General features: G+C 53.7%; 1 protein-coding gene across 1 annotated transcript; it reads right to left on the bottom strand.

Moving 5' to 3' along the window:
* VSX2 (visual system homeobox 2) lies at window positions 1-23314 on the bottom strand. Its single transcript, XM_054447877.2, has 5 exons — window positions 22832-23314; window positions 21493-21577; window positions 17487-17610; window positions 2960-3140; window positions 1-2152 (listed from the first exon to the last, which is right to left on the bottom strand). Exons 1-5 carry the CDS (start codon window positions 23199-23201, stop codon window positions 1827-1829), a joined length of 1086 nt encoding a protein of 361 aa, XP_054303852.2. The 5' UTR covers window positions 23202-23314; the 3' UTR covers window positions 1-1826.
* Window positions 23315-24737: the final 1423 nt, after the last annotated feature.

The raw sequence follows: 24737 nt of genomic DNA, 5'->3' as shown, positions 1-24737 counted from the left end.
TATTTTTAAGTCAATTTTATTCTTACTTGTATCTTTACAGAAAATGGCACAGAAATCACAGTTTTCGAATACCTAGAAGTTATTACAGTTCCATATTTCAAACACCTCAATATCAAGTTTCTTTCTTCTCACTCTATGTACATTATTTACACACCAGGGGCTATAGTCTAACACTTCAAACCAACAGGGACAAAGACAAGAAGAACCGGACTGGAGGGAGGGAAGTTCCATAAGTGGAATGAAGAAGAAATCAACTTTTGATATGGAATTAAAGTTGCAACGCACTGTCTCAGGCCATTCTCTAACGAGGTATTCCCTCCAAAGGTGGGTGGGGTGGTGGATGGGTGGATGGGGTCGGGAGCCTGGCCTGGGAATCTGGATCAGGCAGGTCAACAGGGCTGTGTGCACCCATTGCTCATGCGAATGGAAAAGGCCAGGCCAGAGAGGTCACCATACTAACAGGTCCACCCATCAGCCAGCAGAAAGAAGCCCTGGCTCCTTATTCCATCATGGTTACCGTGTTTTAGTCTAGTGGACGTGCTTCCTGGCATGCACTGGCATGAAGGCGTGTGTGCCTGCAGCTTAGCTTGGGTTTACTCCTGGCCTTCTGCCTTGCTTTTCTTCCAGCCTTTTTCCCATCCTTCTGAACAGGTCAAAGACTTGCTTGCTCTGAGAGGTGCTCAGCCGTAGGCCCTTAGCCCCCTGTCTGTCTGGAGTGAAGGTTTCTCCAGCAGGCCCTTAATGCGTATGCATAGCCCCAGGCCTACTCCAGGCTTGGCTTCTCAGTTGAGGCCAGGCCTGTGGCTTCCTAGATGTCATTTACCAGCCAGATTGGGTTGTTGAAGGCAGGGCACATGTGAACTCATAGTTTGCAAGGAGCTGTGGGGGAAGGGTGCCTTCACAGCAAGTCAAGGTCACAAGCAGCATATCACGAGAGTCGAGATGCTTCAGGACACAGGCTCAGGGGCCCGAGGACCCAGGGTAGAAGGTTTGGACTCCTGAACAGTGCAGTGAGCCACAGCATTTGTGAGGCATGGGACATGGACTCATGGCACGCAGCGTACATCACCACATGCCACATAGGTGCCTGTGCTGGGAGGAGCCAGTGGGACAGGCTGGGTGTGGAGAGGGTGGGTTCCTGAGGGTGACCATGGCAGGGCATGAGACCAAGCGTGGCTGAGGGGCCCAGGCTGAGACTTCCCAACTGTAGCCTGCCATCTGGACTCCACTGATGGGTGGGGCAGAGGCTGGGCCTGCCTGGGCCTGCACAGTGTCTGCACACTGCGGAAGCCCAGGCCCAGCCAGGTCTGCAGGAAGGAACAGGCTGAGTTGGGAGAAGACTTTTACTGAGGAGTGGGGTGCTGAGGACGTTGGAGCTGCAGTTCCGGTCCTCCATCTGTGTCACAGCCGTGGCAGGCAATTCACGATGCATTTGCAGCAATGGGCTTTAGGCATGGGCAGAGCGGAATGTAGAGCTGGGAAGGAGGGGCTCTTTAAAGCAAGAGAACAGAGAGCAAGGGGTGGCCAAAACCAGTGAGCGTTGCAAAGGGATTCAGAGAAAAGGGGCTTGAGGGGACGTTGTGGGCAGCAAGAAGGCTTCTGAGGCTGGGATGCTGGAGAGTCAAGACTAGATGAGGGATGTCTCAGCATGGTCCAGAGTCAGAACCCAGCAGTGCCTGCAGCCACCAGGGGTGATGGAGGACCTGTGGGGAACAGGGAGGATGGCAGAGGCCAGGCCTGGGCCTTGCCTCAGAGAGCATCTCCCAGCACCAAAGGGCCCGAGGAGAGCAGAGTCTTGGGGCTCCGGCATCTGAGTGCGCCTTGACCTAAGCCATGTCCTCCAGCTGCAGTGGACTGAGCCTCTCCGCCGGCCTGTCTTCATCCATGGCCTCCTCCTCCTCTGGCTTCTCGGTACTCCGGGCCAGGCTGTCCGGCCCAGACACAGTCCCCAGCACTTTGGTGCTGTGCTCCTGAGCTTTGGCCCGGAGCGCCGCAATGCTGTTCTCCCTCAGTTCCTCCTGGGAGATGGCCGCCTGAGCGTCGGGGCCCCGCTCGTCCTGCTCCATCTTGTCGAGCTTGGGCAGGGCCTGGCGTTCCCCCTCGGGCTTCCTCCCCGACTCGGCTGCTGCCTCCAGCGACTTTTTGTGCATCCCTAGAAAGAATTGTTGGTATTCGGGTTTAGAAAAGCGCCTGGGAAAGCCATCTTGAACTGAAAACGGCAAAGATAGAGAGAGGCCAGAATTAAGGACGAGCAGAAAGCCTTACTTCCCACACCGCAGTCACACAAGTCCCAGGGCTGGACCAGGGTCAGGGAATGGGGAGATGGGTCGCCAGCCCTGTGGAGGACCTCCCCCTGCCAAAGCCCTGGGCACCTGGGCCTCGGGTGGCCTGTTCTGTCCCTTCCAGGTCACAGCACATGCTCCCCTGTCCCTCCCCTGTGGGATTCCGGATCTTAGAACCCCAAGAGAAGCTGGTGCTGTTCTCAGATACAGGCCCAGAGGGCAGGTGGGGAAGTTGGCAGGTGGGGAAGATAGCAAGTAGAGAGATTTGGGGGACAGAAGTCCTTTGGGCAAAGCAGAATGGCAGCCAGAGGGACCTAGGGGTCCTCTCAACCCCCAAGGAAGGCTGTTTTGTTCACTATAAGCCCACCTCTGGCCAAGGGGAGAGGAGGGTACAGACCCCAGGTCAACAGCCACACCCTTCTCACAGGACAAAATAATCCAGTTAGGGACTCGTTCATGAGAGTTCTTGGCACCCAGTGTAAGTGACAGACACCAGGCCCCAGGCCCACCCTGCTCTGAGTCCCCCAAGGTAGACCAAGAGGTTTGCTTTGAAGAACTTCTCTCCTGCTAGGCTGCTGTGGCCCAAGTCCCCCTGCCTCAAGGCTCTGTCCCCTCCTCCAAGGAGCCCGCTCTCCTCACCGCAGGGGCAGGACCCCAAGGAGGGTGCGGGCTCTTACCCAGTAGCCACGGGGCACAGGAGTCCATGATGCCATCCTTGGCCGACTTGAGGATGGACTCGGGCAGGGGGATGGAGTGCCGCACCATGGCCCCGTAGAGCCCATACTCCGCCATGACACTGCTCCGGCCCCAGCACTTCTCCCGCTTCCTCCACTTGGCTCGGCGGTTCTGGAACCAGACCTGCAGGTGCACAGAACAGGTCAGAGGCTTGCTCTGAGAGGTGCTGGGCCCAAGGCCCTTACCCCTTGTAGGCCTGGAGTGAAGTTTTCTCCAGCAGGGCATCCTTAACCTAAGCTCGCCTACTCCGTGGTGCCCCCTGGGTTCCTCCAGGCTCAGGGAGTATTCAGAAGGAGGACATCAGTCTTATGAGAATACCATGGGTGATTCTAGGGAGATGGGGTATGGATGCTTCCTGGACAGGATCTTGCAGGTGCGCAGGACCCAGTGTCATCGACTGGTTGCAGCTGAGAAGCCTGCCCTGCCACTGATGGCTCTCTTGCATGTGTTCACACCTCCAGCATATAACTCTTTTTTTCTGATTTGCAGAGGGACAAATTCCTTTCCCAGCGCTGGACTAGCAGTGTCTGGCTCAGGGCTTCCTCTCTGCCAGAAGCCCAGAGCCAGAACCATCCAGGAGGGCTGCAGGTGAGTGAGGGATCAGGGACAAAGGGCAGTGGACAGTCGTAGGGGCACTTCACCCAGGTATCAGGAAGGCTGGGAACTCAGGGAGGGAGACTCCCCTCGGAGGCCTGGGTCAGCCTCCCTCCTCCGCCCTGTCCCAGTTAAGCTCTGCCAAGCCACATGTGCCCTCCAGGTACCTGCTCCCCACAGCTCTGGGCCTAACTCTGAATAGTATTTGGGGGAGCTGGACCAGGGATGAAGATAACATTCTCCAGGGCTGAGGAGGAAATGGGAGGAGGGACCTGGGAGGGAGTAGGGGCGGAGGAAGCACTAGCGAATGTGTCTCTGGCCCCAAAGCTGATTGGTGCAGGGTCTGAATGACAGTGGGGTACCCTGGGGTGTCTGCAGCACTCTAGCCCATTCTAGGATCCCAGAATCCCTGCCAGGTTTGAGGAGGGAAGATTTCTTGGTCCCCCAGAGCAGCTTTCTGGAGATTTCCCGCAGCTGACAGAGCCGGGAGCACCTCGCATTGTCCGCCAAGGAGGTCCAGGCCGGCGGGGAACTGGTGGGCCCCAAGCCTGGCGGGTCCCTTCTCGCCCCTCACAGTCCTTAAAGGCTCAGACCCCGGGGGCAGCGAGTTGCCCCAGGGAAGTCGAGGGAGTCGGGAGGGGAGGACCGAGGCGGGCTTGGGAAATCTGTTCATTCCCCCCGATTTCCTTGCCTGGGTCTGGGCCGGCCCCGCCCTTCCCTCCGGGCCCCCTCCCCCGCGGCCGAGGTATCAGCTTTTAATGAAAAATTGCTCCAGCTCTATTCAGGAGGCGGCAAAAGAAGAGTCACCCCCAGGGGCAGCCCTGGGCTGATTGAAAAATAAGTTAATTTCAGTTTGAATCGATGGGCCTCAGGCACTGAAATATCACGGGAAATTAAAGCGGCTGCTCTCCCGGGAGCCGCGGCATTGACCCGCACTAATTAATGCTGGGGAGGCAGTGCTCGCCTCGTCGCGAGCGCCCCCGCTTCCCCGGGGACCCCCAACTCTTCTCATTTAACTAATTAGACGGGGAAAATTGGGTGTTAATTTGTTTAGGATTTTCCCCCTTCCCCCCGGCAGCCCCTCGCGGCCCCCGCCCCGCGCGGCGCGGAAATGCATGCGGGCTCGGCGGCAGATGGCTGCCCAGGTCACGCTGCAATCTCCTCCGACTTGATTGCTTGATTAGGTCGTTAGCACATTAAAAAAAAAATTGCTTGCCGTCTGGCGCTGGCGTGATGAGTGGGACGCTCGGCAGCGCCTGGGTAATTTATCTTTTTATACAGCGAAGAATTTGATTTCAGTCTGCAGATATATGGGGCGCCTTTGACACTTGTTTAACATCGCGCCGCTGACAGCTTAACCCTTCGCTTCCTGGGGAGCGCGAGCTGAGGCCGGCGGGGCTCGGCGGTGGGGGGGGGGGCGGTGGCGGCGGGTCCGCGCGCTCCTGCGGTTCCCGCCGTCGCCGCCAGGTGGCGAAGCGAGCGCCCTGCGGCCCGGAGTCTGAGGCGGAGCGCGGCCGGCCATCCCCGGCAGGGGGCGCTCCGGCCCGCCAACCTCGCATCCCACGAAGTCACAGAACACTGCACGCCCACCTTTAAGTTGACCTGAACGCGTGTCCTCTGGCCTTTCTTCATTTGTAAATAACTGGGAGCCTCTAAACATGGGCGCTACACGGCCTTAGATGCCCCCGGCCTCTCCCGCCCCGGGTGGCTCCATCCCCGTTTGGGCAGCAATTTTGCTGCCTCCGGGTTTGGCACCTGCAGTTTCCGCGCAAAACTGGGGGGCTGGGAAGCACAGGTGCAAGGCCTCTGCCTGGTCCGGACCTGACCGCCCTGGGAGACCCCCGCCAAGGAAAGGGTTTGTGTAATCCGAAGGCCGCTAGATGGCTGTCCTCCCTGCCCTGAAGGGAGAGGCAGCAATGCCAGCCGGGCTAACTCGGGCCTGCGTCCCGGACTGGCTCCATGCCGTATGTAGATCTCCCCAGCGCTGCGGGCCTGTGTTGCAGGATGTGTGCGCGACTAGCTGTCTTACCCGGGGACTGCGGTTTGTCTGGAGCCTCAATCCTGCTCCATCATCCTCCCCTTAGCGTATCTGCTTGCTGCAAGCTGCTTTCTCCCACAGAGGAAAAATCTAAAAGGACTAATCTACATAAAAGTATGACTCCCGACGTGGCGCAGTGGCTCACGCCTGTAATCCCAGCACTTTGGGAGGCCGAGGCGGGTGGACCACCTGAGGTCAGGAGTTTGAGACCAGCCTGGCCAACATGGGGAAACCCCATCTCTACTAAAGATACAAAAATTAGCCGGCCATGGTGGCGCACACCTGTAATCCCAGCTACTCAGGAGGCTGAAGCAGGAGAATCGCTTGAACCTGGGAGGTGGAGGTTGCAGTGAGCCGAGATCGTGCCACTGCACTCCAGCCTGGGCAACAGAGCAAGACTCTGTCTCAAAAAAAAAACAAAAAAAAAGTATGACTCCTGGTTTTATCCACCTCTCAGAGAAGACAGCAAAGAATGAATCCCCTGGTGATGGAATTCCAGACACCAAATGTGACCACAGAGGGCTGGAGATATTTGGTTCATGAATATGAGAAGCCACCTACTTCCTGGTCGGGAGAGAGTCTGTCCTGCTTGAATACAGTGCATTATATTAGGTTGGTGCAAAAACTCATTGCAGTTTTTGCCATTGAAAGTAATTCCTTCCTTCCTTCCTTCCTTCCTCCTTCCTTTCTTTCTTTCTTTCTTTCGAGACGGAATCCTGCTCTGTCACCCAGGCTGGAGTGCAGTGGCGTGACATCGGCTCACTGCAACCTCTGCCTTCCGCATTCTCCTGTCTCAGCCTCCAGAGTAGCTGGGACTACAGGTGCCTGCCACCACACCCAGCTAATTTTTGTATTTTTAGTAGGGACGGGATTTCACCTTGTTGGTCAGGCTGGTCTCGAACTCCTGACCTCAGGTGATCCACCCGCCTTGGCGTCCCAAAGTGCTGGGATTACAGGTGTGAGCCACTATGCCTGGCCGAAAGTAATTACTTTCAATGGCAAAAACCGCAATGACTTTTGCACCAACCTAATAAAACAAGGCCACAACTCCTCAACTGGTATCTGTGCAGCCAGACTGGAAAATGTTTTGGATTTAAGAAAAAAGATGTGATGCATAAAGCACAGTAACATAATGTGCCGCAGCAGCAGCACCTCATGATCAAACCCATCAGCTTCGATTTCTCAGCAAAGCACTTATGTACATGTTCACACTAAGAATGATAAATAAATTCTGTAAGGTCTGGTCCAGTTTTTGCCATCACTGAGTTTTGATGCCAAATTTATAAAAGAGCGTTCTGTTTTCAGTGCAGTTTGGACTTAGGGTTTCTGGAGAAGGCACTGTGGAATATACAAAGAGATGCCCCCACCCACCCAGTGTGGATACCTGGCAAGGTGCACCGCCCTGGTTTCCCCAGGAGTTCCATGAATACCCATTCTTGAGATGGGGCAGGTTCTCAGATGGAAACAGCATTTTTAGGGTACTAAAGAAGGCTGTGCAGACTCGGGATTCTGATCATCTCTGGGGCCTATAAACAGAACCATTTTCCTGGGTCTCCTAATTTGGGCAAATGAATATCCGGCTGATCTGTAGATGAGACTTTGCCCACAGACACTCTCCCAGGGGAGCTGGTGCCAGCTGGTCGCTCAAACCAGAAGTCATCCAGACCCTCAGTTATGGGCTCCTGGAATGCCTGGCTCTCTGTGAAGACCAGATGCTGCTCCAATTTATGGAGGAAACCTGGACGGCCAAAACAATTTCTTTCTAAGACAGTTGGCAAGGACGCTATGGCAATGGTGCCTTGGAGGGAAGTGGACAAGGAATTAGAATTAACCCTAACCTCTCTGTATATGTCCCTTTGTATTCCCTTCCTGGAAGCCACCAGCCTGTATATAGAACTGAAATATTTACCAGAAGCATTGAGGCCAGCCAGTCCTGACCTGGAATTCCCAGCTCTGAAAAATTGCTGTGTGACTTTGGGCAAGTTACTTGACTTCTGTCAGTCTCAGTCTCTCCAAATGAAAGATAAGAATATCCACTTTTCAGGCCGGGCATGGTGGCTCACGCCTGTAATCCCAGCACTTTGGGAGGCCGAGGCAGGTGGATCACGAGGTCAGGAGATCGAGACCATCCTGGCTAACATGGTGAAACTCTGACTCTACTAAAAATACAAAAAAATTAGCCGGGCGTGGTGGTGGGCGCCTGTAGTCCCAGCTACTCGGGAGGCTGAGGCAGGAGAATGGCGTGAACCCAGGAGGTGGAGCTTGCAGTGAGCTGAGATCGTGCCGCTGCACTCGAGCCTGGGCGACAGAGCGAGATTCCATCTCAAAAAAAAAAAAAAAAAAAAAAAAAAATCCACTTTTCGGGGTTTTTGGAGGATTACATGAAATAAGTAAGTGCCTAAAATCAGTGCTTGTCATACAGAAGGTGTCCGATAGAGTTAGTTTTCGGTAGAGGCACTGAAAATAAATGGGAGCCTGCCCGGAAGGCAAGTTAATCAATGGCATTACCTGGCCCTCTGGCCTCCTTCACATGCCCTTCAAGGCTGGACTTACAAATAATAATAACAGTCCAGGAGGAGGGGAAGAAAGATCCAACCTTCAGCTGTATATTCAATACAGATAGCCTCTAGTTCCCCCTTAGGCATTTGGAGAGCTAAACAGGTGTCCCTGAAACTCTCCCCACATTTCTTTTTTTTTTTTTTTCTTTTTTTTTTAAATTTGAGACAGAGTCTCGCTCTGTTGCCCAGGCTGGAGTACAGTGGCGTGATCTCGGCTCACTGCAACCTCCACCTCCTGGGTTCAAGTGATTCTCGTGCCTCAGCCTCCCAAGTAGCTGGGATTACAGGCGCCTGGCACCACACCCAGCTAATTTTCTGTATTTTTAGTAGAGTCAGGCTTTCACCATGTTGGCCAGGCTGGTCTCGAACTCCTGACCTCAGGTGATCTGCCCCCCTTGGCCTCCCAAATTGCTGGAATTACTGGTGTGAGCCCCCGCGCCTGGCCTCTCCCCATGTTTCTAATATATCCCAAGCCCTTAAGGCTCCAGTACAGGGGAGCACCCACACAGTGCCCATACTCCCTGTGAGCGGACCATGGCGCAGCAGCTAGAAGCCCTAGGCTGGGGATTTCTGCTCTGCCTCTAGGTGCCTTTGTGGCTACGAGTGCATTTCTTTTTCTTTTCTTTACTTTCTTTTTTTGATGGATTTTCGCTCTTGTTGCCCAGGCTGGAGTGCAATGGCGCAATCTCAGCTCACCGCAACCTCTACCTCCCAGGTTCGAGGGATTCTCCTGCCTCAGCCTCCTGAGTAGCTGGGACTACAGGCTTGCGCCACCATGCCTGGCTAATTTTGTATTTTTAGTAGAGACAGGGTTTCACCATGTTGGCCAGGCTGCTTTTGAGCTCCCTACCTCAGGTGATCAGCCAGCCTCGGCCTCCCTAACTGCTGGGATTACAGGTGTGAGCCACCACACCCAGCCGAGTGCATTTCTTAACCTTTCTGAGCTTCCCGTTCCTTACCTGCCCTGTGATACCACCTCTCTGCAGGTTTCTGGTGGAAATTAAACAGTGTGTGGGAAATGCCTGCCACATAGTAATAGCTGAAACACACTGGCCTGATGCTTGATGAATTCTGTGGACAGATGTGCAACAAGCTTTGCTTTCTAGCAAATGTTCTAGGATACCTTTCACATAAAACCCTATCATTTTATCTCCCACCTTTGATATGTCTTCTCAGCATTTAGGCTCCTTTTTCTAGGTGGTCTGTTGGTTCTGACAAACCCACAATATTCCTTTGATCCCTCTCTCACTCACTTTCCTGACTGCTCACTTTCTAGAAGAGACTGCTCCTCTCACATGGGAGTCTGGTCCCAAGCTCTTCAGGAGACCCTGCATCAAGGTGCCAGCGAGGACCAGAGCCCTGCCTTATACTTCAGTCAGGGTGCCAGGTGCCTGAAAAGGGGCCCAAAGTGACACCCAGGGCCACCAGATTTGGAGTCCCAGGACAAAGTGAGTTGGGAGGGCCTTCCAGTTTGGGAATGACCCTGGGTTTCTCTTTTCCTTTTTTTTTTTTTTTTTGAGATGGAGTCTCACTCTGCCACCCAGACTGGGGTGCAGTGGTGCGATCCCGGCTCACTGCAACCCCTGCCTCCCAGGTTCGAGCGATTCTCCTGCCTCAGCCTCCTGAGTAGCTGGGATTACAGGCACCCGCCACCATGCCTGGCTTATTTTTGTATTTTTAGTAGAGACAGGGTGTCACCATGTTGGCCAGGCTGGTCTCGAACTCCTGACCTCAAGGTGATCCGCCCTCCTAGGCCTCCCAAAGTGCTGGGATTACAGGTGTGAGCCACCACACCTGGACAAGCCTGGGTTTCTTGATACATTTCTCCTCAGAGGTATCAGCAGTGATACCCCAGCAGCAATCAGAAAGCCCAGGTTGGCCAAGCGCAGTGGCTCACGCCTGTAATCCTAGCACTTTTGGAGGCCGAGTCGGGTGGATCACAAGGCCAAGAGATCGAGACCACCCTGGCCAACATGGTGGAACCCTGTCTCTACTAAAAATACAAAAATTAGCTGAGTGTCATGGCGTGAGCCTGTAGTCCCAGCTACTCAGGAGGATGAGGCAGGAGAATCGCTTGAACTCGGGAGGCAGAGGTTGCAGTGAGCCGAGATCGTGCCCCTACACTCCAGCCTGGGCAACAGAGGGAGACTTCATCTCAAAAAAAAAAAAAAAAAAAGTAAGCCCAGGTTGTGTGGAAAGACTGTGGCTGTCCACAGTTGTCTGGCGGGTGCCTCCACAGCAGGCACAGAGTGTGCCTGTGCCTTGAAGGATAGACTGGGCCCAGGGAAGGACTTCTTGCCAAGTGGATGCAAAGGCACAGCTAGCAGGCCAGGCAACCCTGTCAGCTCTTTCTCTACGTGGGCAATCAGCAGGAACAGCCAAGGCCATGCCTCACACCTCTTGTCTCTGCATCATCACATACCTGCTGTCTTGCAATCTCCCGCCCTGGCATTGCCACCAGACAACATGTCCAGGGTTCCATCCCTCAATCGTCTCCCAGGAGACCCTCTGCAGTCCTTCCAGAATCGCCTTCCTAAATACCTCCGGAAGGAGACATTGTGCATGACAGATGCCCTTTGCACATTCTGGTCTCCTCGCTACCCCAGGCCCTGCCCTGCCATCTTGCCACATGCCATCAGGTGAGCGTCCATCACAGTCCTCCAGTCTCTTTCTTCCCCTCTGGCTGGAAGCTGATGAATTTGGGCTCATCGCTGGCGTGACTTAAGGGCTTCACACTCTGCACCCACTCAGCACTTCGCCCGCGGTTTATTTCAGCGCGCTCTGTGCAGCCCAGCCTAAGGCTCGGACAAGTGGAGTCTTGCTGCAGCCTCTGTTACCCACTAGGGGGCAGCTCTGACCACATTTCCAGACAGCGTCTTGCCTGAGCACTGACATTCCATTTCCTTCCTCACCCCAACCCCCTGCCACCCAAAACGCCACTTTCTTCCACTCATATTAACCCACTCGTAATAGAAACACCCCTCTCCTGAGCCTCCAACCCAGTGTGTTTACATTCACTGCACACAGAATCACCTAGAGAGATTTAAAAGCATACACATGCCAACATGAAGAGGTTTGATTTTGTTGTTGTTGTTGTTTTGAGACGGAGTTTCGCTCTTGTTGCCCAGGCTGGAGTGCAATGGCGCGATCTCGGCTCACTGCAACCTCCTCCTCCCGGGTTCGAGCTATTCTCCCTCCTCAGCCTCCTGAGTAGCTGGGATTACAGGCATCCGCCATCATGCCCGTCTAATTTTTGTATTTTTAGTAGAGACGGGGTTTCACCATATTGGCCAGGCCTGTCTTGAACTCCTGTACTCAGGTGATCTGCCCACCTCGGCCTCCCAAAGTGCTGGGATTACAGGCGTGAGCCCCCGTACCCGGCGTAATTTTGTATTTTTAGTAGAGACGAGGTTTCACCATGTTGGCCGGGCTGGTCTCGAACTCCTGATCTCAAGTGATCCACCCGCCTCGGCCTCCCAAAGTGCTGGGATTACGGGCGTGAGCCACTGCGACCTGCCGAAGATGTTTGATTTTAAACCAATTAAATCGGAATTGCTAGGTGTTGGCCGGGGCAGCCCATGGGCGTTTTAAAAATCTGCCCTGGGGTTTGGCACGGTGGCTCACGCCTGTAATCTCAGCACTTTGGGAGGCCGAGGCGGGCAGATCACGAGGTCAAGAGATCGAGACTATCCTGGCTAACAGGGTGAAACCCTGTCTCTACCAAAAATACAAAAATTAGCCAGACATGGTGGTGCGCACCTGTAGTCCCAGCTACTCTGGAGGCTGAGGCAGGAGAATTGCCTGAACCCAGAAGGCGGAGGTTGCAAGGAGCCGAGAAAAAAAAAAATCTGCCCTGGTAATTCTAATAACCATCCTGAGATGAGATCCATACAAACCCTTCCCTACTCAAGCACCCATCTTCTTAATTCTGGAATATGACCCGCTGATACTTTGTTCCCTACCCTTAGGCAGGGGCCACTTTAGAAGAGGCAAAGTCACACAGTGCTCGGCAGAGAATCTAAACCTCAGCCTTCAACATACACGAGACTTCTAAGAGGGGTGAAATGTAGTCTCTGCTCACTTCGAACATTCATAGCTCTGTAATGTTTGCATTTTATAACAAGCACATCTTAGAAAAAAAAATAGAGTAAACACGTGAATATATATGTAGCCTGCCCTCACAATTCTAGTAACAAGTGACCCCACAGAGGAAATTAAGTCAGTCTGGAAACCCACCTTCTCTTCCCCAGAGCTGATAGCTGGCAGGGACTTCCAGAATGCCATATCCTAGCATTTAAAAAAAAAAAATTTTTTTTTTTTAAACAGGATTCTGCTCTGTCACCCAGGCTGAGGTGCAGTAGCACGATCACAGCTCACTGCAGCCTTGACCTCCTGGACTCAAGCAATCCTCCCACCTCAGCCTCCCAAGTAGCTGGGACCAGCATGTGTCACCACACCTGTTAATTTTTGTATTTTTTGTGGAGATGAGGTTTCGCCATGCTGCCCAGGCTGTTCTCAAACTCCTGGACTCAAGTGATCCTCCCACCTTAGGCTCCCAAAGTGCTGGGATCACAGGCACCAGCATTTTATTTATTTATTTAAGACACAAAGAAGACGGTGTGCCTGAGTCTGACGTGGAGACGTGGAAGCTCTTCTTTCCCCAACACTGCACCATAATCCTCCACCTCCAGCCCAGAGAGATGTGGAGTGAGGACGTGTTTACCCTCCAAACACAAAGGCAGAGGAAATTGCCATGCCTTTCTGCTGGGACTGGTTTGTCATCACTGTTCTTTGCATTATTACAGTTTGTATAGAGAGGCATTCATGTCTATCTCATAGGATCTCATGTCACGGTAGCTGAGTACTGGGTTTGAATCCCAGTCTTAACTTTACCTCTCAGCCCCTCAGTTTCTTCATCTAGAAAATGGCTATAGGAATGACATCTAACTAATTTGTCTGTTAAGGATTAAATGAAATGAGGCAGGCGGGCCATGGTGGTTTACACCTGTAATCCCAGCACTTTGGGAGGCCGAGATGGGTGGATCATTTGAGGTCAGGAGTTCGAGACCAGACTGGCCAACATGGCAAAAACCCGTCTCTCTAAAAATACAAAAATTAGCCAGGCAAGGTGGCAGGCACCTGTAGTTCCAGCTACTCAAGAGGCTGAGGTAGGAGAATTGCCTGAGCCTGGGAGGCAGAGGTTTCAGTGAGCCGAGATCACACCACGGCACTCCAGACTGGGTGACACAGTGAGACCCTGTCTCTAAAAAAAAAAAAAAAAAAGAGAGAAAAAGAGAAGAAACGGGGCATGGAAAGCACTTAATATCTGGGACAATGGTGAGTACTTAATAAATGCCAGTAACAACACTATTTTTATTAAGTTAGCATTATGGAAAAATATTATTATCTTACAAATGAGTAATTTCAGACTCAGACTTTGGCTTGCTGGCAGTGAAACAAAGACTGGAAGTAGGTGTGTCTGCCTTTCCACGTCCACACCGCAGGTTCTCATCAAACATCAGACAGTAGACTTCAGACATGCAGGGGTTTCTTGGTGTGGCCCAGCAGGGGTGTATGCCCCAACGGTCCATCTGGGCCTGTTAAACTTCACCTGCCCTGCACCCCCATTCCACCAATGGCAGCCCAGGGGATTGTGGCGGGGGAATCCTCAGGGGGCACCTCCCTGGAAGGGATCTCACCTCTTTCTTCTACAGATGGGGAAACTGAGGCTCACAGATGGGAAGTGGCCTAGCCTCTGCCACGCCAGATGTCAGAGTTGGAGCTAAAATCTGGGTTCCTGATCTCAGTTCAATAACCTTTCCATTCCACCTTGATAATTTCTTTCTGTTTTTTTTTTTTGTTGTTCGTTTGTTTTTGAGACAGTCTCACTCTGTCACCCAGGCTAGAGTGCAGTGGTGCGATTACAGCTCACTGTAGCCTCTACCTCTTGGGCTCAAGTGGTCCTCCCATCTCAGCTTCTTGAGTAGCTGGGACCACGGGCTTACATCACCATGCTCGGCTAATTTTTAAATTTTTGTTTTGTAGAGATGGGGATTTCACTATGTTGTCCAGGCTGGGCTCAAACTCCTGGACTCAAGGAATTCTTCCACCTCAGCCTCCCAAAGGGCTGAGATTACAGGCATGAGCCCCTGCACCTGGCCAGGAATTTCTTTTCTTTTCTTCCAAGACAGGGTCTCGTTTTCTTTTCTTTTTTTTTTTTTTTTTTTTTTTGCTTAGCCTGGTCTCAAACTGCTGGGCTCAAGCAATCCTCCCACCTCAGATTCCCAAAGTGCTAGGATTACAGGCCTGAGCCACCGCGTGTCCGAGAATTTCTAACTCCAGACTTGGAGCCAGTAATAACTTCCCCTTTCCCGCTCATCTCACCTGCAGAGTCCTCTGACCCAAAGCTGGGCTGGGAGGGGGCTGGCTCAGGAGTGGCGGCCAATACGTGGAGGGGAAATGATGGGGAGGGAAGACAAGGTAGAAAAGCAAGGGTTTTGGAGTCTAAAGGGACTCAACTCTGGCCTCTGTCTGTGCCTCAGGTTCCCCATCTGTCAAATGGGAATAATAGCCCCTAGCTCATGGGTGTTCTGAGGACTCTGCTGAATATACATGATCTAGTTCTGTGAGGAAACGAAAGACACAGGTGGGCTGCTGGTTGAGGGAGGGCGAGGACTTGCTTTTCACCCTCTTGAATTCATGTACAGAATTTGCCCATTCAAAAATAATTTTGTTATATAAGTGAGTTTTGGGATTTTTTTTTTTTTTAAACAGTGCCTGGTACTCAATAAACATTGATTAACTTTACTGTGATACAGGTCCCCCGCCTGACTTCAAATCACCTCTGCTCCCCCAGCTTCAAGTCAAAGCAAAGACTTCAAACAGAAGAGGTGGGCAGTGCCACTGTGGGCTTTCGATTCAGAGTTAGGTTTGAGTCTTGTGTCTCACACTTACTAGCTGTGGGGCCTGGGCAAGTGGCTGTGCCTCAGCTGCCTCAGTTCTCAAAGGAAATTCATGGCTTCAGCCCCTGATTGTCACCAGGATTTAATAAGATCAGATCTGACACCGAGTGAGCTGGGGGCACGTGCCAGGCACTGCCCTGAACGCTGCACACATATGGCTCATTACCTCCACACAAGAGGCAGGTGCCACTGTCACCCCCATTGTACAGATGAAGACTGAGAGGCTCTGGGAGGTGAAGCCCGGCCAGGAACCCAGCCAGTCTGGCCCCAGAGTCAGTGACCCTAACCACGGTACCACTCTGCCTGTCCTGTGCACATCGTAAATTCAGGAGAACACCTGGCACATGGAAACTCCTCTGGAAACGATCGCTGTGACTGCTATTGATGCACACCAAGATCTTTCCCAGGCCATTTTACTGAACTGGGGCAAGAGGACTTGACAACTCACAGACAGCTTCTGGGGGTAGCATTCAGGCATGTGGTGCTCAAAGGCTCTGAGACTCTTCCCTCATTTCTCCAACATCCACAAATTGCAGAGCCAATCCTCACAGTCCCAGGGTGATGAGCTCTCCTCATCCTACACCCCAAGCCCCTTCCTGCTGGTTCTTGTGCCCTCAGATACCACCGTATAGGCAACCCCCAAGCAACTTAACAAAGCCCTGTTAAGTTAAATGTGCCTGTTGGGGCATTTGTAGCAATGCAGTTACAGCTGAGGGAGAGCCTGCCCCCAAATCCTGAGCTCAGCAGGTTTCAAACACCTCATCCACCCTCCCCTACCTAATCTACCAAGCAGATTTCAGGACTACCCACTGCAAGAGACAAGCTATTCCTTCATTCTGGTCAATACTGCAAATGTGGGGCCTGCCAACAGCGGGGATTTGTCATTGTTCCTCCCTGCCGCAGCCACCTGGAATGGCCAACTTTATGCTAATGAAGGCCAGGCAGGGGTTACTGCCATACAGTTTAAGGCTTGGCTTACACACACGCACACATGTGCACACACACAATTCAACATCAACGCCCAGCTTACCTCACTAGAACCCAATTGGGTGGAGGGTAATGGGTCCAGGCCACCATGGATAATGCACCAAACATAATCTGCTTATGAATAATTGAGCTTATTGTTAGTGTCAATGTCTAAAACCATCGGCTGAAATTCCAAATAGATTTCCAGGAGAGAGGAAGGCCTCACAGCCTCATTTCACATTCTCTGGTCCTCCAGTGAGAGAGTACAGAACAACCCACACACCTTACTTGGCTCCCCCCGCCTCCCAGGCACACATCACACCTGGAGATACAAGGAACCTAGACTGGGGAAGAGACGCAGAGCAGAGCAGTTCCAGGAAGTCAGGACCAGCCCCTGGCCCACACGCCCCAGCCTCCGCAATGAACTAGCTTTGGACCACTCAGGCGATGGAAGCAGATTTCATTGAAGGTTGAGCACCAGCTAAGACAACCCCAAATCTTCTGGAAATGTTCCTCCCACCCTACTCCTTCTGCCTCATGGAGGCCCTGCCCAGACTCCATCCTCCCCCAGAGAAATGATTCCACAGCCCTACTCCTGCCCAAGTAGGGGACTCTGGACTTGCCAAGGTCCTGCTGCCGCTAAGTGGAGGCCCCATGCCTACCACATGCCCAGATCAGTGGCTGGTTATGCCACAAAACTGCCCAGGAGAGGAGGAGGGCTTAGTGAGCCACCTGCAGGGACCTGCCCCAGCTCACATCCTGGGCCAGACCAAGGAGAAGAAAAGGAGCAGCAGGTCAGGGCAGCAGTTGCTGGGCTGTGTGTGGGAGGAAGGAGACTTAGGTGGATGGAGTGGTGGGAAGCAGGAAGAGAAGGGGTAACACTTTCAGCATGGGGAGGGGAGCAGAGGGAAGGGAAACAGACTGGGGTCAGGACTAGAAGCCACCTTCCTCTTCACAGCCACCCAGAGGCCTGGGGCACCCTCTGGCCTTGGAACAGACATTTAGCTGTACCAAGGGGACCTCCGCCTCAACAGAGACCCTGCCCAGGACCGGGGGCCCCTCCAGTACTCCACCTCTCATCCCCAGACCCCCGCAGGGTCTGTCTGACACACTCCCCGGGAAGCCTATAGTCTGGAACAACAGCCAGGCCACAACTGGGTGCCTCTCATCCCCTGACAGCACCCACCTCATGTGGTAGGTGTTCAGCTTAAATAGGCTGAGAACATGATCACAGGAAAGCACATGCCCACAGTGGGGCTGGGAGGCGGGGTCGTGGGCATCTGGAACCCTGGAGTGGTAGATGTCACCGAGAGAGGGGAGAGTGGAGGGGAGAGGGGCTCAGGGCTGTTACCTGTATCCTGTCTTCCGGCAGCTCCGTTTTCATGGCCAGCATCTCCCGAGCATAGACGTCTGGGTAGTGGGCCTCATTGAATGCCTTCTCCAGCTCCTCTAGCTGGTAGGAGGTAAAGATTGTCCTGAGGGGAGCAAGACCGAACACTTAGGACCCCAGAAACTGAAAGAGCCTGTCTCAGAGAGGACAGAACCGCCTTCCTCTGTGTCTCCTGGGCAGACCCCGAACCCAGGCTGGCTCAGCACAATAGGACACAAATTCTCTCTCTCTCTCTCTCACACACACACACACACACTCTTTCTCTCTCTCTCTCACACACACACACATATACACACATACTTTCTCTCTCTCTGTCTCATAGTTTAACCCTCTGGACTCTTCTTCCTCAAGGCTGAGAGCTCACACTACCCTTCTGTGTTTGGGGGGGTGGCCATTATTTCAGCCCTCAGTGACATTTCACACTGGGAATCTTTCTGGAGGTGCTCTGGAGGAAAGGCTGTTAAGAAGGACATTCTAGAAAAGCAGAAAGCCCCTCTTCCTCCCAAGCACAGAGAAGAGGGGCTTACCAGATTACTAAATAGCCCAGCTCCACCCAGACCAGCTTCCTGGGCCCCTCGCACAGTCACTAGAGCTGAATTTTTAAATGCCTTTCAAAGTTAGAAGATTCACCAGAAGGTCAAATGCAGCCTCAACCTCAGTGTTTATACAGCAGAGAACTGAATCTCCCACTCCCTCAACTCACTCCAGCACCCCTTCCTCCTCCCCGCCCTTCCTCAACACCACCCAGACCTGCCAGCTTCCCAGCACTGCCCCGAGCCTTTTCCCGTCCTCTTCTGTGCTGAGAAGGGAAGGGCCACCTTCCAACCATCCCATACTTTCAAGCTCAGCCACTCACCTGCAGGGGGTTCCATTCGGGTCACCCTGAGAGCCCACAGGCACAGTTTCCCACCCCCCACAGAGCAGTTTATATTGATCTATTTTGTGTTATAAACTGCTTTAAGAATCTGGTAAAAACTATATTCTCTCACCCTAGGAAAATGGGCAAATACATATGCCCCAATTCGTAAAATTTTGCCTCCAACATTAGGGGATTCATAGGTCCCCTTTCTTGAATAAACCACTAAACACCTACTTCCAGACACAAACTCTTCTCTTTTCAGACCTTAATTTCACCAGGTTTTGGGTGATCTTTATCCTGAAACCTCATTAACAAGCCAACAGGCAATATAGTCCAGCGTCCACAAACTGAACTTTTAGAAATGGTCCAGCCCTTGCCTGGTCCCCTGGGATCAGACTCTGGGGCCAGCACAGGGGTGTAGAATCCCTCACTGCTGGGCCCTCGCCCTCATCTAATACAACCCAAAAGTACAGATTTGAACCTCACACACTCCTTGTGCTGGTGTCCACTTTAATATCTCGGGGGATAATTCAGGGAAGAAAGATTGTGCTCTTTACAGAAAACGACTGGTTTGATTCTAAATCGTTTCTCCTATTCTCTGGGGCTGGGGGGTGGTGATGTGAAATGCTTATGCACACACAAAGTTAATTCTTGAGAATTTTGAAGATCTGCTGTTTTTTTGCTTCTGCCATCTGCTGAAGGGCCCATGGACAGAGTGTCAAAATAAACAATAAAGAAATGCAAGTCCTTTCCAAAACCAGGGAAAGTGAGGCACAAAGGCAGTCAAAGAGGAGAGCTGATTATAGGTCATGTAGAACCATTCAAGTCCCAGTCTCTACTTGGGAGAGCCCCTCTTCAAAAAACAAAACAAAAACTCAAATCTCCCAAACTTTCCCTAATTCATGCCTCAGAGCTGACACACTTCCCCCATAATGTGACCCAGCCTGTGTTCCTGGTTTATGCAAAACCCCAGACCCTTCAGGCTCCTGTTGTGTCCAGTCTGAAGAGGAGCCGAGCTTTCCCAGTAGAGAGAAAGAGCAAAATCAGAGAGACTCTCACCGTGGCTGCTTTGTCCCCACCCCACCCCCCAAACGCTTTTAAGTCTGGTTTGTTTCTGGGAGATAAAAATAAGCCCATCTCTCATCACCAGATTCCAGGGTCTCTTACCCCAAATCCCCAAATGACAGAAGCTCGAGTAAAATGTATTTTTTCCTAATTAAAACAAGCACTTGAAATCCACAGCCATTCTCCTCTCTCCAATAACTTTCTCCCTTTATGCAACAGAAATAGAAACCCCAGGCAGTTAATACCCGGGTGTTGGTGAGTTGCTGTTCTGCCCCCATGAAAACCCACCAAAACCCCCAAAGGTGTTCCTGGAGAAGAGAGTGACAGATGAAAACAGACGATCACAGACCTTAAGCATAGACTTTGGGCTATGGGTCACCCAGCTCCAAGTGCCATACAGTGAGATGTCCTGATGCGGAAATGCCATTCCTGTACCCAGGGTTTGGGGATGCTTTTTCCAGGGCTCTCCATGCTATGGGAACCCCTCCCACCCCTCCTGGCACCAGCACAAGAGCAGTTTTGCGGGTCTCTGACCTGCCCTCCCTGCAAGGTCCCTGTCTCTGCTTGGGGAAGATGACACGATTACCTACCCTGGGACCAGCGTAAGATGGGTGCATAAAAAGTGTTTTAATGAATATTCGTTGAATGAATTGAATGTAACAAAAAAAAAAAGACCAAAGATCAAGACCAAAAAAAATTTTCTTTTTCCTTTTAAGATAAAACAATACAAACTAAACAAATGCAAACAGCTGCCGGAAAAAGAATAAACCGAGGTCCGGAGAAACCAAGTCGAAGTTCACCTGCATTCAGGCCAAAACCTATTAGGGCCTGAGGGGTGAGGGTAGGCCGTTTTAAAAGGTGGGGGTCAACAGTGGAGTTTTCCAGCGCCAAGGAAGAACAAAGCATAGAAAAGCACAGAGAGAGGGTGCAAAGAGGCTGAGAACAAATTAGGGTGGGAGAAAAGGATGTGGTGGCGGGGGTGCCCGAGAACGCCCTAGTGGAGAAATGTCTCGAAAGGGCGCAGAGCCTGCGGCGGCCCCACCTGATGGGGACGGAGTGCGGTGCGGGGAAATAGCTCCGAGGTGAGCGCCGGGGCAGCAACTGCGAGCGGCACCCGCGAGCAGCACCCGCAGAAAGGCAGGCAGATTTTTGGTTCTCCTTTATTTCCTTGAAAGCACCTTACAAATGTACCCAAGGAACTGGTAGCAGTGCGGCTGGTGCGGAAGGGAATGAGGGCGGGGGTGGGAGAAGGGTAGGTTACTTTTCAAGATATACCTGTCGGCGTCTACTGAGTTTTAACTTTGTGCAAGTAATTTCCATTTAAAGAAAAAAAAAACAACAAAAAACAAAAACAAAACAAAACAAAAAACCCTTTCTAGTCTGTACCCTGATGCAGCCCACCCTACTCCAGCTACGGCTGGTGGGACCCTACAGTCTACATCGCCTCCCACTCCATTTTACAGACGAGGAAACTGAGGCTCACGGAAGGGAAGCGACTCGGTCAGAATCACGAACGAGCAGAAGCCAAAAGAAAATGCTCTGTCAGTGCAGAGATCGCTCCAGCTTTGGAGAACGGTGGGAGTAGAAAGCTTAGGGAGTTGGCAGAGAGGACATGGACCCCGGGAGAGAAATGGGGGCGGCGGGTGAGGCCGAGGGCAAAGAACCGGCTCTGGCAAGAGGTGGGAGCTAATCTGCCCGCCACGAGGTCTGTGTGGCTCTCGGAATGTACTGGTGCGGGAATCTGGGGACCGCCCCCACTCTGTGGCTCAGTTTGGCCTGTGTTGGAGCCTTTCCTTTCTCCTGCACAAGTAGGAGAAAGCCCGAACCGAGCCGCTTTCCCGGCGGCCACTCATCGTGCTCAACCGGCGCGGACGCCAAGGCCCCGGGCGGATTCCGCCAAACAACCCGTGGTCTGCGCCCTGGCACGGCCTCGGACCTCAGATCCGTTGTCGGCGAAAATAGGGTCCGAGAGACCGGATCCCAGAACGGGGGACAGCAGGGGGGTGCGCGGGCAGGAGAGGTAACAGAAAGCGGGGGCCTCACCTGTGTCGCCGCTTCTTCCGTTTCTTGGTCTGGTTTAAAGCAGATTTGGACATTTTTCGATCGCTGGAGGAAACATCTTCAGAATCTGAAAAGCGGGCGGAGGGACGGACATGTGGCAGAGTAGGGGACGCGCTCGACTGTGCCCGAAACCCGCGAGGGCCCCACCCCGGGCTGCCTCCGCGAGCGGCGGGGACCTGCTCTGTCTCCCCAAGAAGTCTTCGGGCGCCCCAGTGGCCGTCCCATCCCTGAACTCAGCCTGGCCTCTCCCGCGCCGGGGCCTGAATCCGGAGGTTTTGAACAGATTTCGTTGTAAGAGAGGCAAAGGCCCCGGCGCGCTTGGGACCGGGACGAGGGAGAGCGAGGCAGCCTTAGAGGGCCGCAGAGACCCCCGGCAGCACTCGCGACCCTGCTGTGCCCTGCCTTGCGCGGCCAGCCCCAGTGCCCCGGGCCAGAAAGTTGGCCTCGAGGAGCGAGGAGCGGAGCCGAGGCGTGGGGAGCTGGGCTCCGGGAAGACTGGGGGCTGCCAGGCACAGTCCTTTTCGCGGGGCGGCACAATGCGTCCCTACTCGAGGCCCGAGAGCCTGCGACGCGCTGGTTTTCGTTGCCTTTCCACGTAAAACAAAATAAAACGCAACGAAAAATCGGGAGAATTGCCAAGCTCAAACAAGAATCGGAGGTTCGAGCAGGCCGCGACACACCTCCCGGAAAGCAGCGCGGGGAGAAGGCGGAGAGGTCACCCAGGGTCCCCGAGCCCGCGCGTCGCCGGGCTCCTGTATATAGTGGCGCTTATGTGGGAGCGGATGGCGGCCGCTTTGGCTGCCGCGATGGCCGGGTTGTCTGAGCTCGTAGGGGTGAAAAATAAACCCCAGTTGACCAACGCGGGATTTGGGAATCAGACAACTTTGGACACCAGGGATGGGGCCGGAGCCGGATTAGCATCGGGCTCGGGGAGTGCGGATCCTACACGAGGCCGGGGCCGCAGTGGAGCCGCGGAGCTGGGGCTCTCCGACGCATCCGGGGACCCTGCACCACGGGCTCCGACACCCCAAACCCAGTTTTCAGTGGGGCCCCAACAGAGTGCCGTGGCCGAGCCCTGCCCAACGCGGGGACTGGAGAACTGCGCGGCCGCCCGAAACGCTTGGGGCCGAAACCCTGCGGACGCCGAAGCATCCTCCTGGGCCCCGTCACCAGGCGCGTCGGCCCAAGGCCCGGGCGGCGACCCCCGGCCTGGCAGGAACTTTTCCGCCTGGAGGCCTGGTCCAGCAAGCGAGAGCCGAAGGCGCGCGGCTTCCGGCTGTCGCCCCCCAGTCAGGTAGCAGCACAACCTCTCCTCACCTACCCGAGCTGGCCGTCTGGCTGGTGTCCAGCGGCCCCGACGCTCTGCCCAATGGCTGCAAGTGGACGCTCTGTGGGTCGGACAGCACTTCCAGGAAGGTGGGCTGCGCGTAGAAGCCGGGGAGCCCCCCGGGCCCCAGAAGCCCCATGCCGCCCACCCCCGCGGGGCTGAGCACTGAGCGCGCCGCCAGCAAGTGCCCGGGGGCCAGGCCGTCGAGCGCTGCCCGCGGGTGGGAGCTCGGGGGCTCCTTGTTCAAGCCCAGGATCTCCTGGATGCCGAACCCAGTGCACCTGGCCGGGGCGCCCCCCGAGGTACTCTTGGCCACTGTCTCGGATTTGGGCTTGCTCAGCGCTTCCCCTGCTTTCCCCGTCATCTCCCGGTTCTTTGGAGGGGCTGAGGCCGCAGGTCTTTAGCTCCCCCCACCCCCCCGCCGGGCTTCCCGCTTCGCAAAGTTGGTCCCAGGTGCCCCCTCCGGTGTCTAATGCTCTGGAGCCCAAGGAGATTCCCCTTTTATCCAACCAGGCGGCAGCCCAAGTGGGGTCAGAGCTGAGCAGCCAATCACCGGGGCCAGGAGCGATTAGGAATTCCAAAAAGCTGGCAGCTCCCGCCGCAGGCAATGTCGAGTAGCCAGGGTGCAGGGGGTCGAGCACCGGGTGGGCTCTGCAGGATGCCCATGGGCAGGGACCCCAGGGGCCGAAGTGAGACAACCAGGTTCAGGTTCAGGTTCAGGTTCAGGGCTGTTCCGGGAGGCAGAGTGGCTTGGGGCTTTGGGCGGATTCTGGCAGGGACAGGTCCCTGAGGTCAGGTGGAAGGATGGGCTAAGGGCAGAGGTGAGAGACTGGGAGACCTCCTTCCCTCAACTCCTATGCAGGTTGGCAGCATCGGGGCGGCCTGAATATGGCACCTCTGTGTAAACGGTGGAACAAGGGAGAGGTAAGTGCCAGGGCAGTGTGTGTGGTAGTAAGCTGGGAAAAGATCAGGCCAAGGTGTGCAGAGGGTGATGTGGGGCTGGGGAAAGCTTGCTTCCCCAGCACAAGGTACAATGCCTATTTCGGAAGAGCTACTCAACACATATTGGCCCAATGAATGAATGTAAATGGGTCAGAAATAGGGGTCCCTGGTGGGAAACAGGAGCAGTGTTGATTACTTTTGGAGAGCAACCATGGACATCCAAACCTCTTCCTAGAGTAAGCATGAAGCATGCCCAACTTTCATGGGAGGACTTGATTCTTCCACCCAATTTATTCGACTAATATGTATTGAGCTACTAGCTCCGAGCTAGTAGCCAGGGGTTCCGCAGTAAATCAGACAAGGCAAGGGCCCTGCTATATACTTCAGAGTTCATTGAGCAAACAGAATGAAGAGGAAGGGATTGTTGATGTGGAGGGAGAGGAAGGAGGAAGGGGGTGAGAGGAAATTAAGAGGTGAGCTGCTTTCCGCTGCACTCCACCACTTCAGCTAACTCTTCTGTGATCTTCTTGGGGCTGGGAACTATCTTATCGACCTTGAGGCTCCCCTCTCCACTGCGCCTAGCATATGGTCAGTTTATGGTATGTTCCTTGAATTGAAGGCACCCTATGGGGAGATAAGGACAAGGTCCGTTGCTTTAAGCAGAGATTGGAAAACCAGGCTGGGAAGATTCCATCCAGGATTTCTTAGCCAGTCAGGTGCAAACCCCCAAATGGAAGGAAACCCCCTAGCCATACCCGGCATATTGCCAAGGTGTCTGGTACCCTCATGGCTGCCATGAGGCCAGCCTGAGAGGTAAGAGGAGGCACCTCAGGATGTGGAACCTAGACCTTGCTAGCAGGGCTGTTGTGAGGAGGGTCTCCACTCCCATTGGTTTTGTCCACATGACAGCTGGAATTAGGTAGGGGCATCTCACAGTGCAGGAGATATCTGGGAGAGC

This window comes from Pongo pygmaeus, chromosome 15 (assembly GCF_028885625.2).
Source record: "Pongo pygmaeus isolate AG05252 chromosome 15, NHGRI_mPonPyg2-v2.0_pri, whole genome shotgun sequence".
In the NCBI taxonomy this organism is placed as follows: domain Eukaryota; kingdom Metazoa; phylum Chordata; class Mammalia; order Primates; family Hominidae; genus Pongo; species Pongo pygmaeus.
The sequence above is the reverse complement of the archived record's forward strand: the minus strand, read 5'-3'. Positions and strand labels throughout refer to the sequence as shown.

Excerpts from the sequence above, each read along its gene's own strand:
- VSX2 (XM_054447877.2), bottom strand. The coding sequence starts at position 23,201 with ATGACGGGGAAAGCAGGGGAAGCGCTGAGCAAGCCCAAATCCGAGACA. Across the intron at positions 17,611-21,492 it reads CGGAAGAAGCGGCGACACAG|GACAATCTTTACCTCCTACC; the intron begins GTGAGGCCCCCG and ends TGCTCCCCTCAG. Across the intron at positions 3,141-17,486 it reads TGCCGGAAGACAGGATACAG|GTCTGGTTCCAGAACCGCCG; the intron begins GTAACAGCCCTG and ends GTGCACCTGCAG.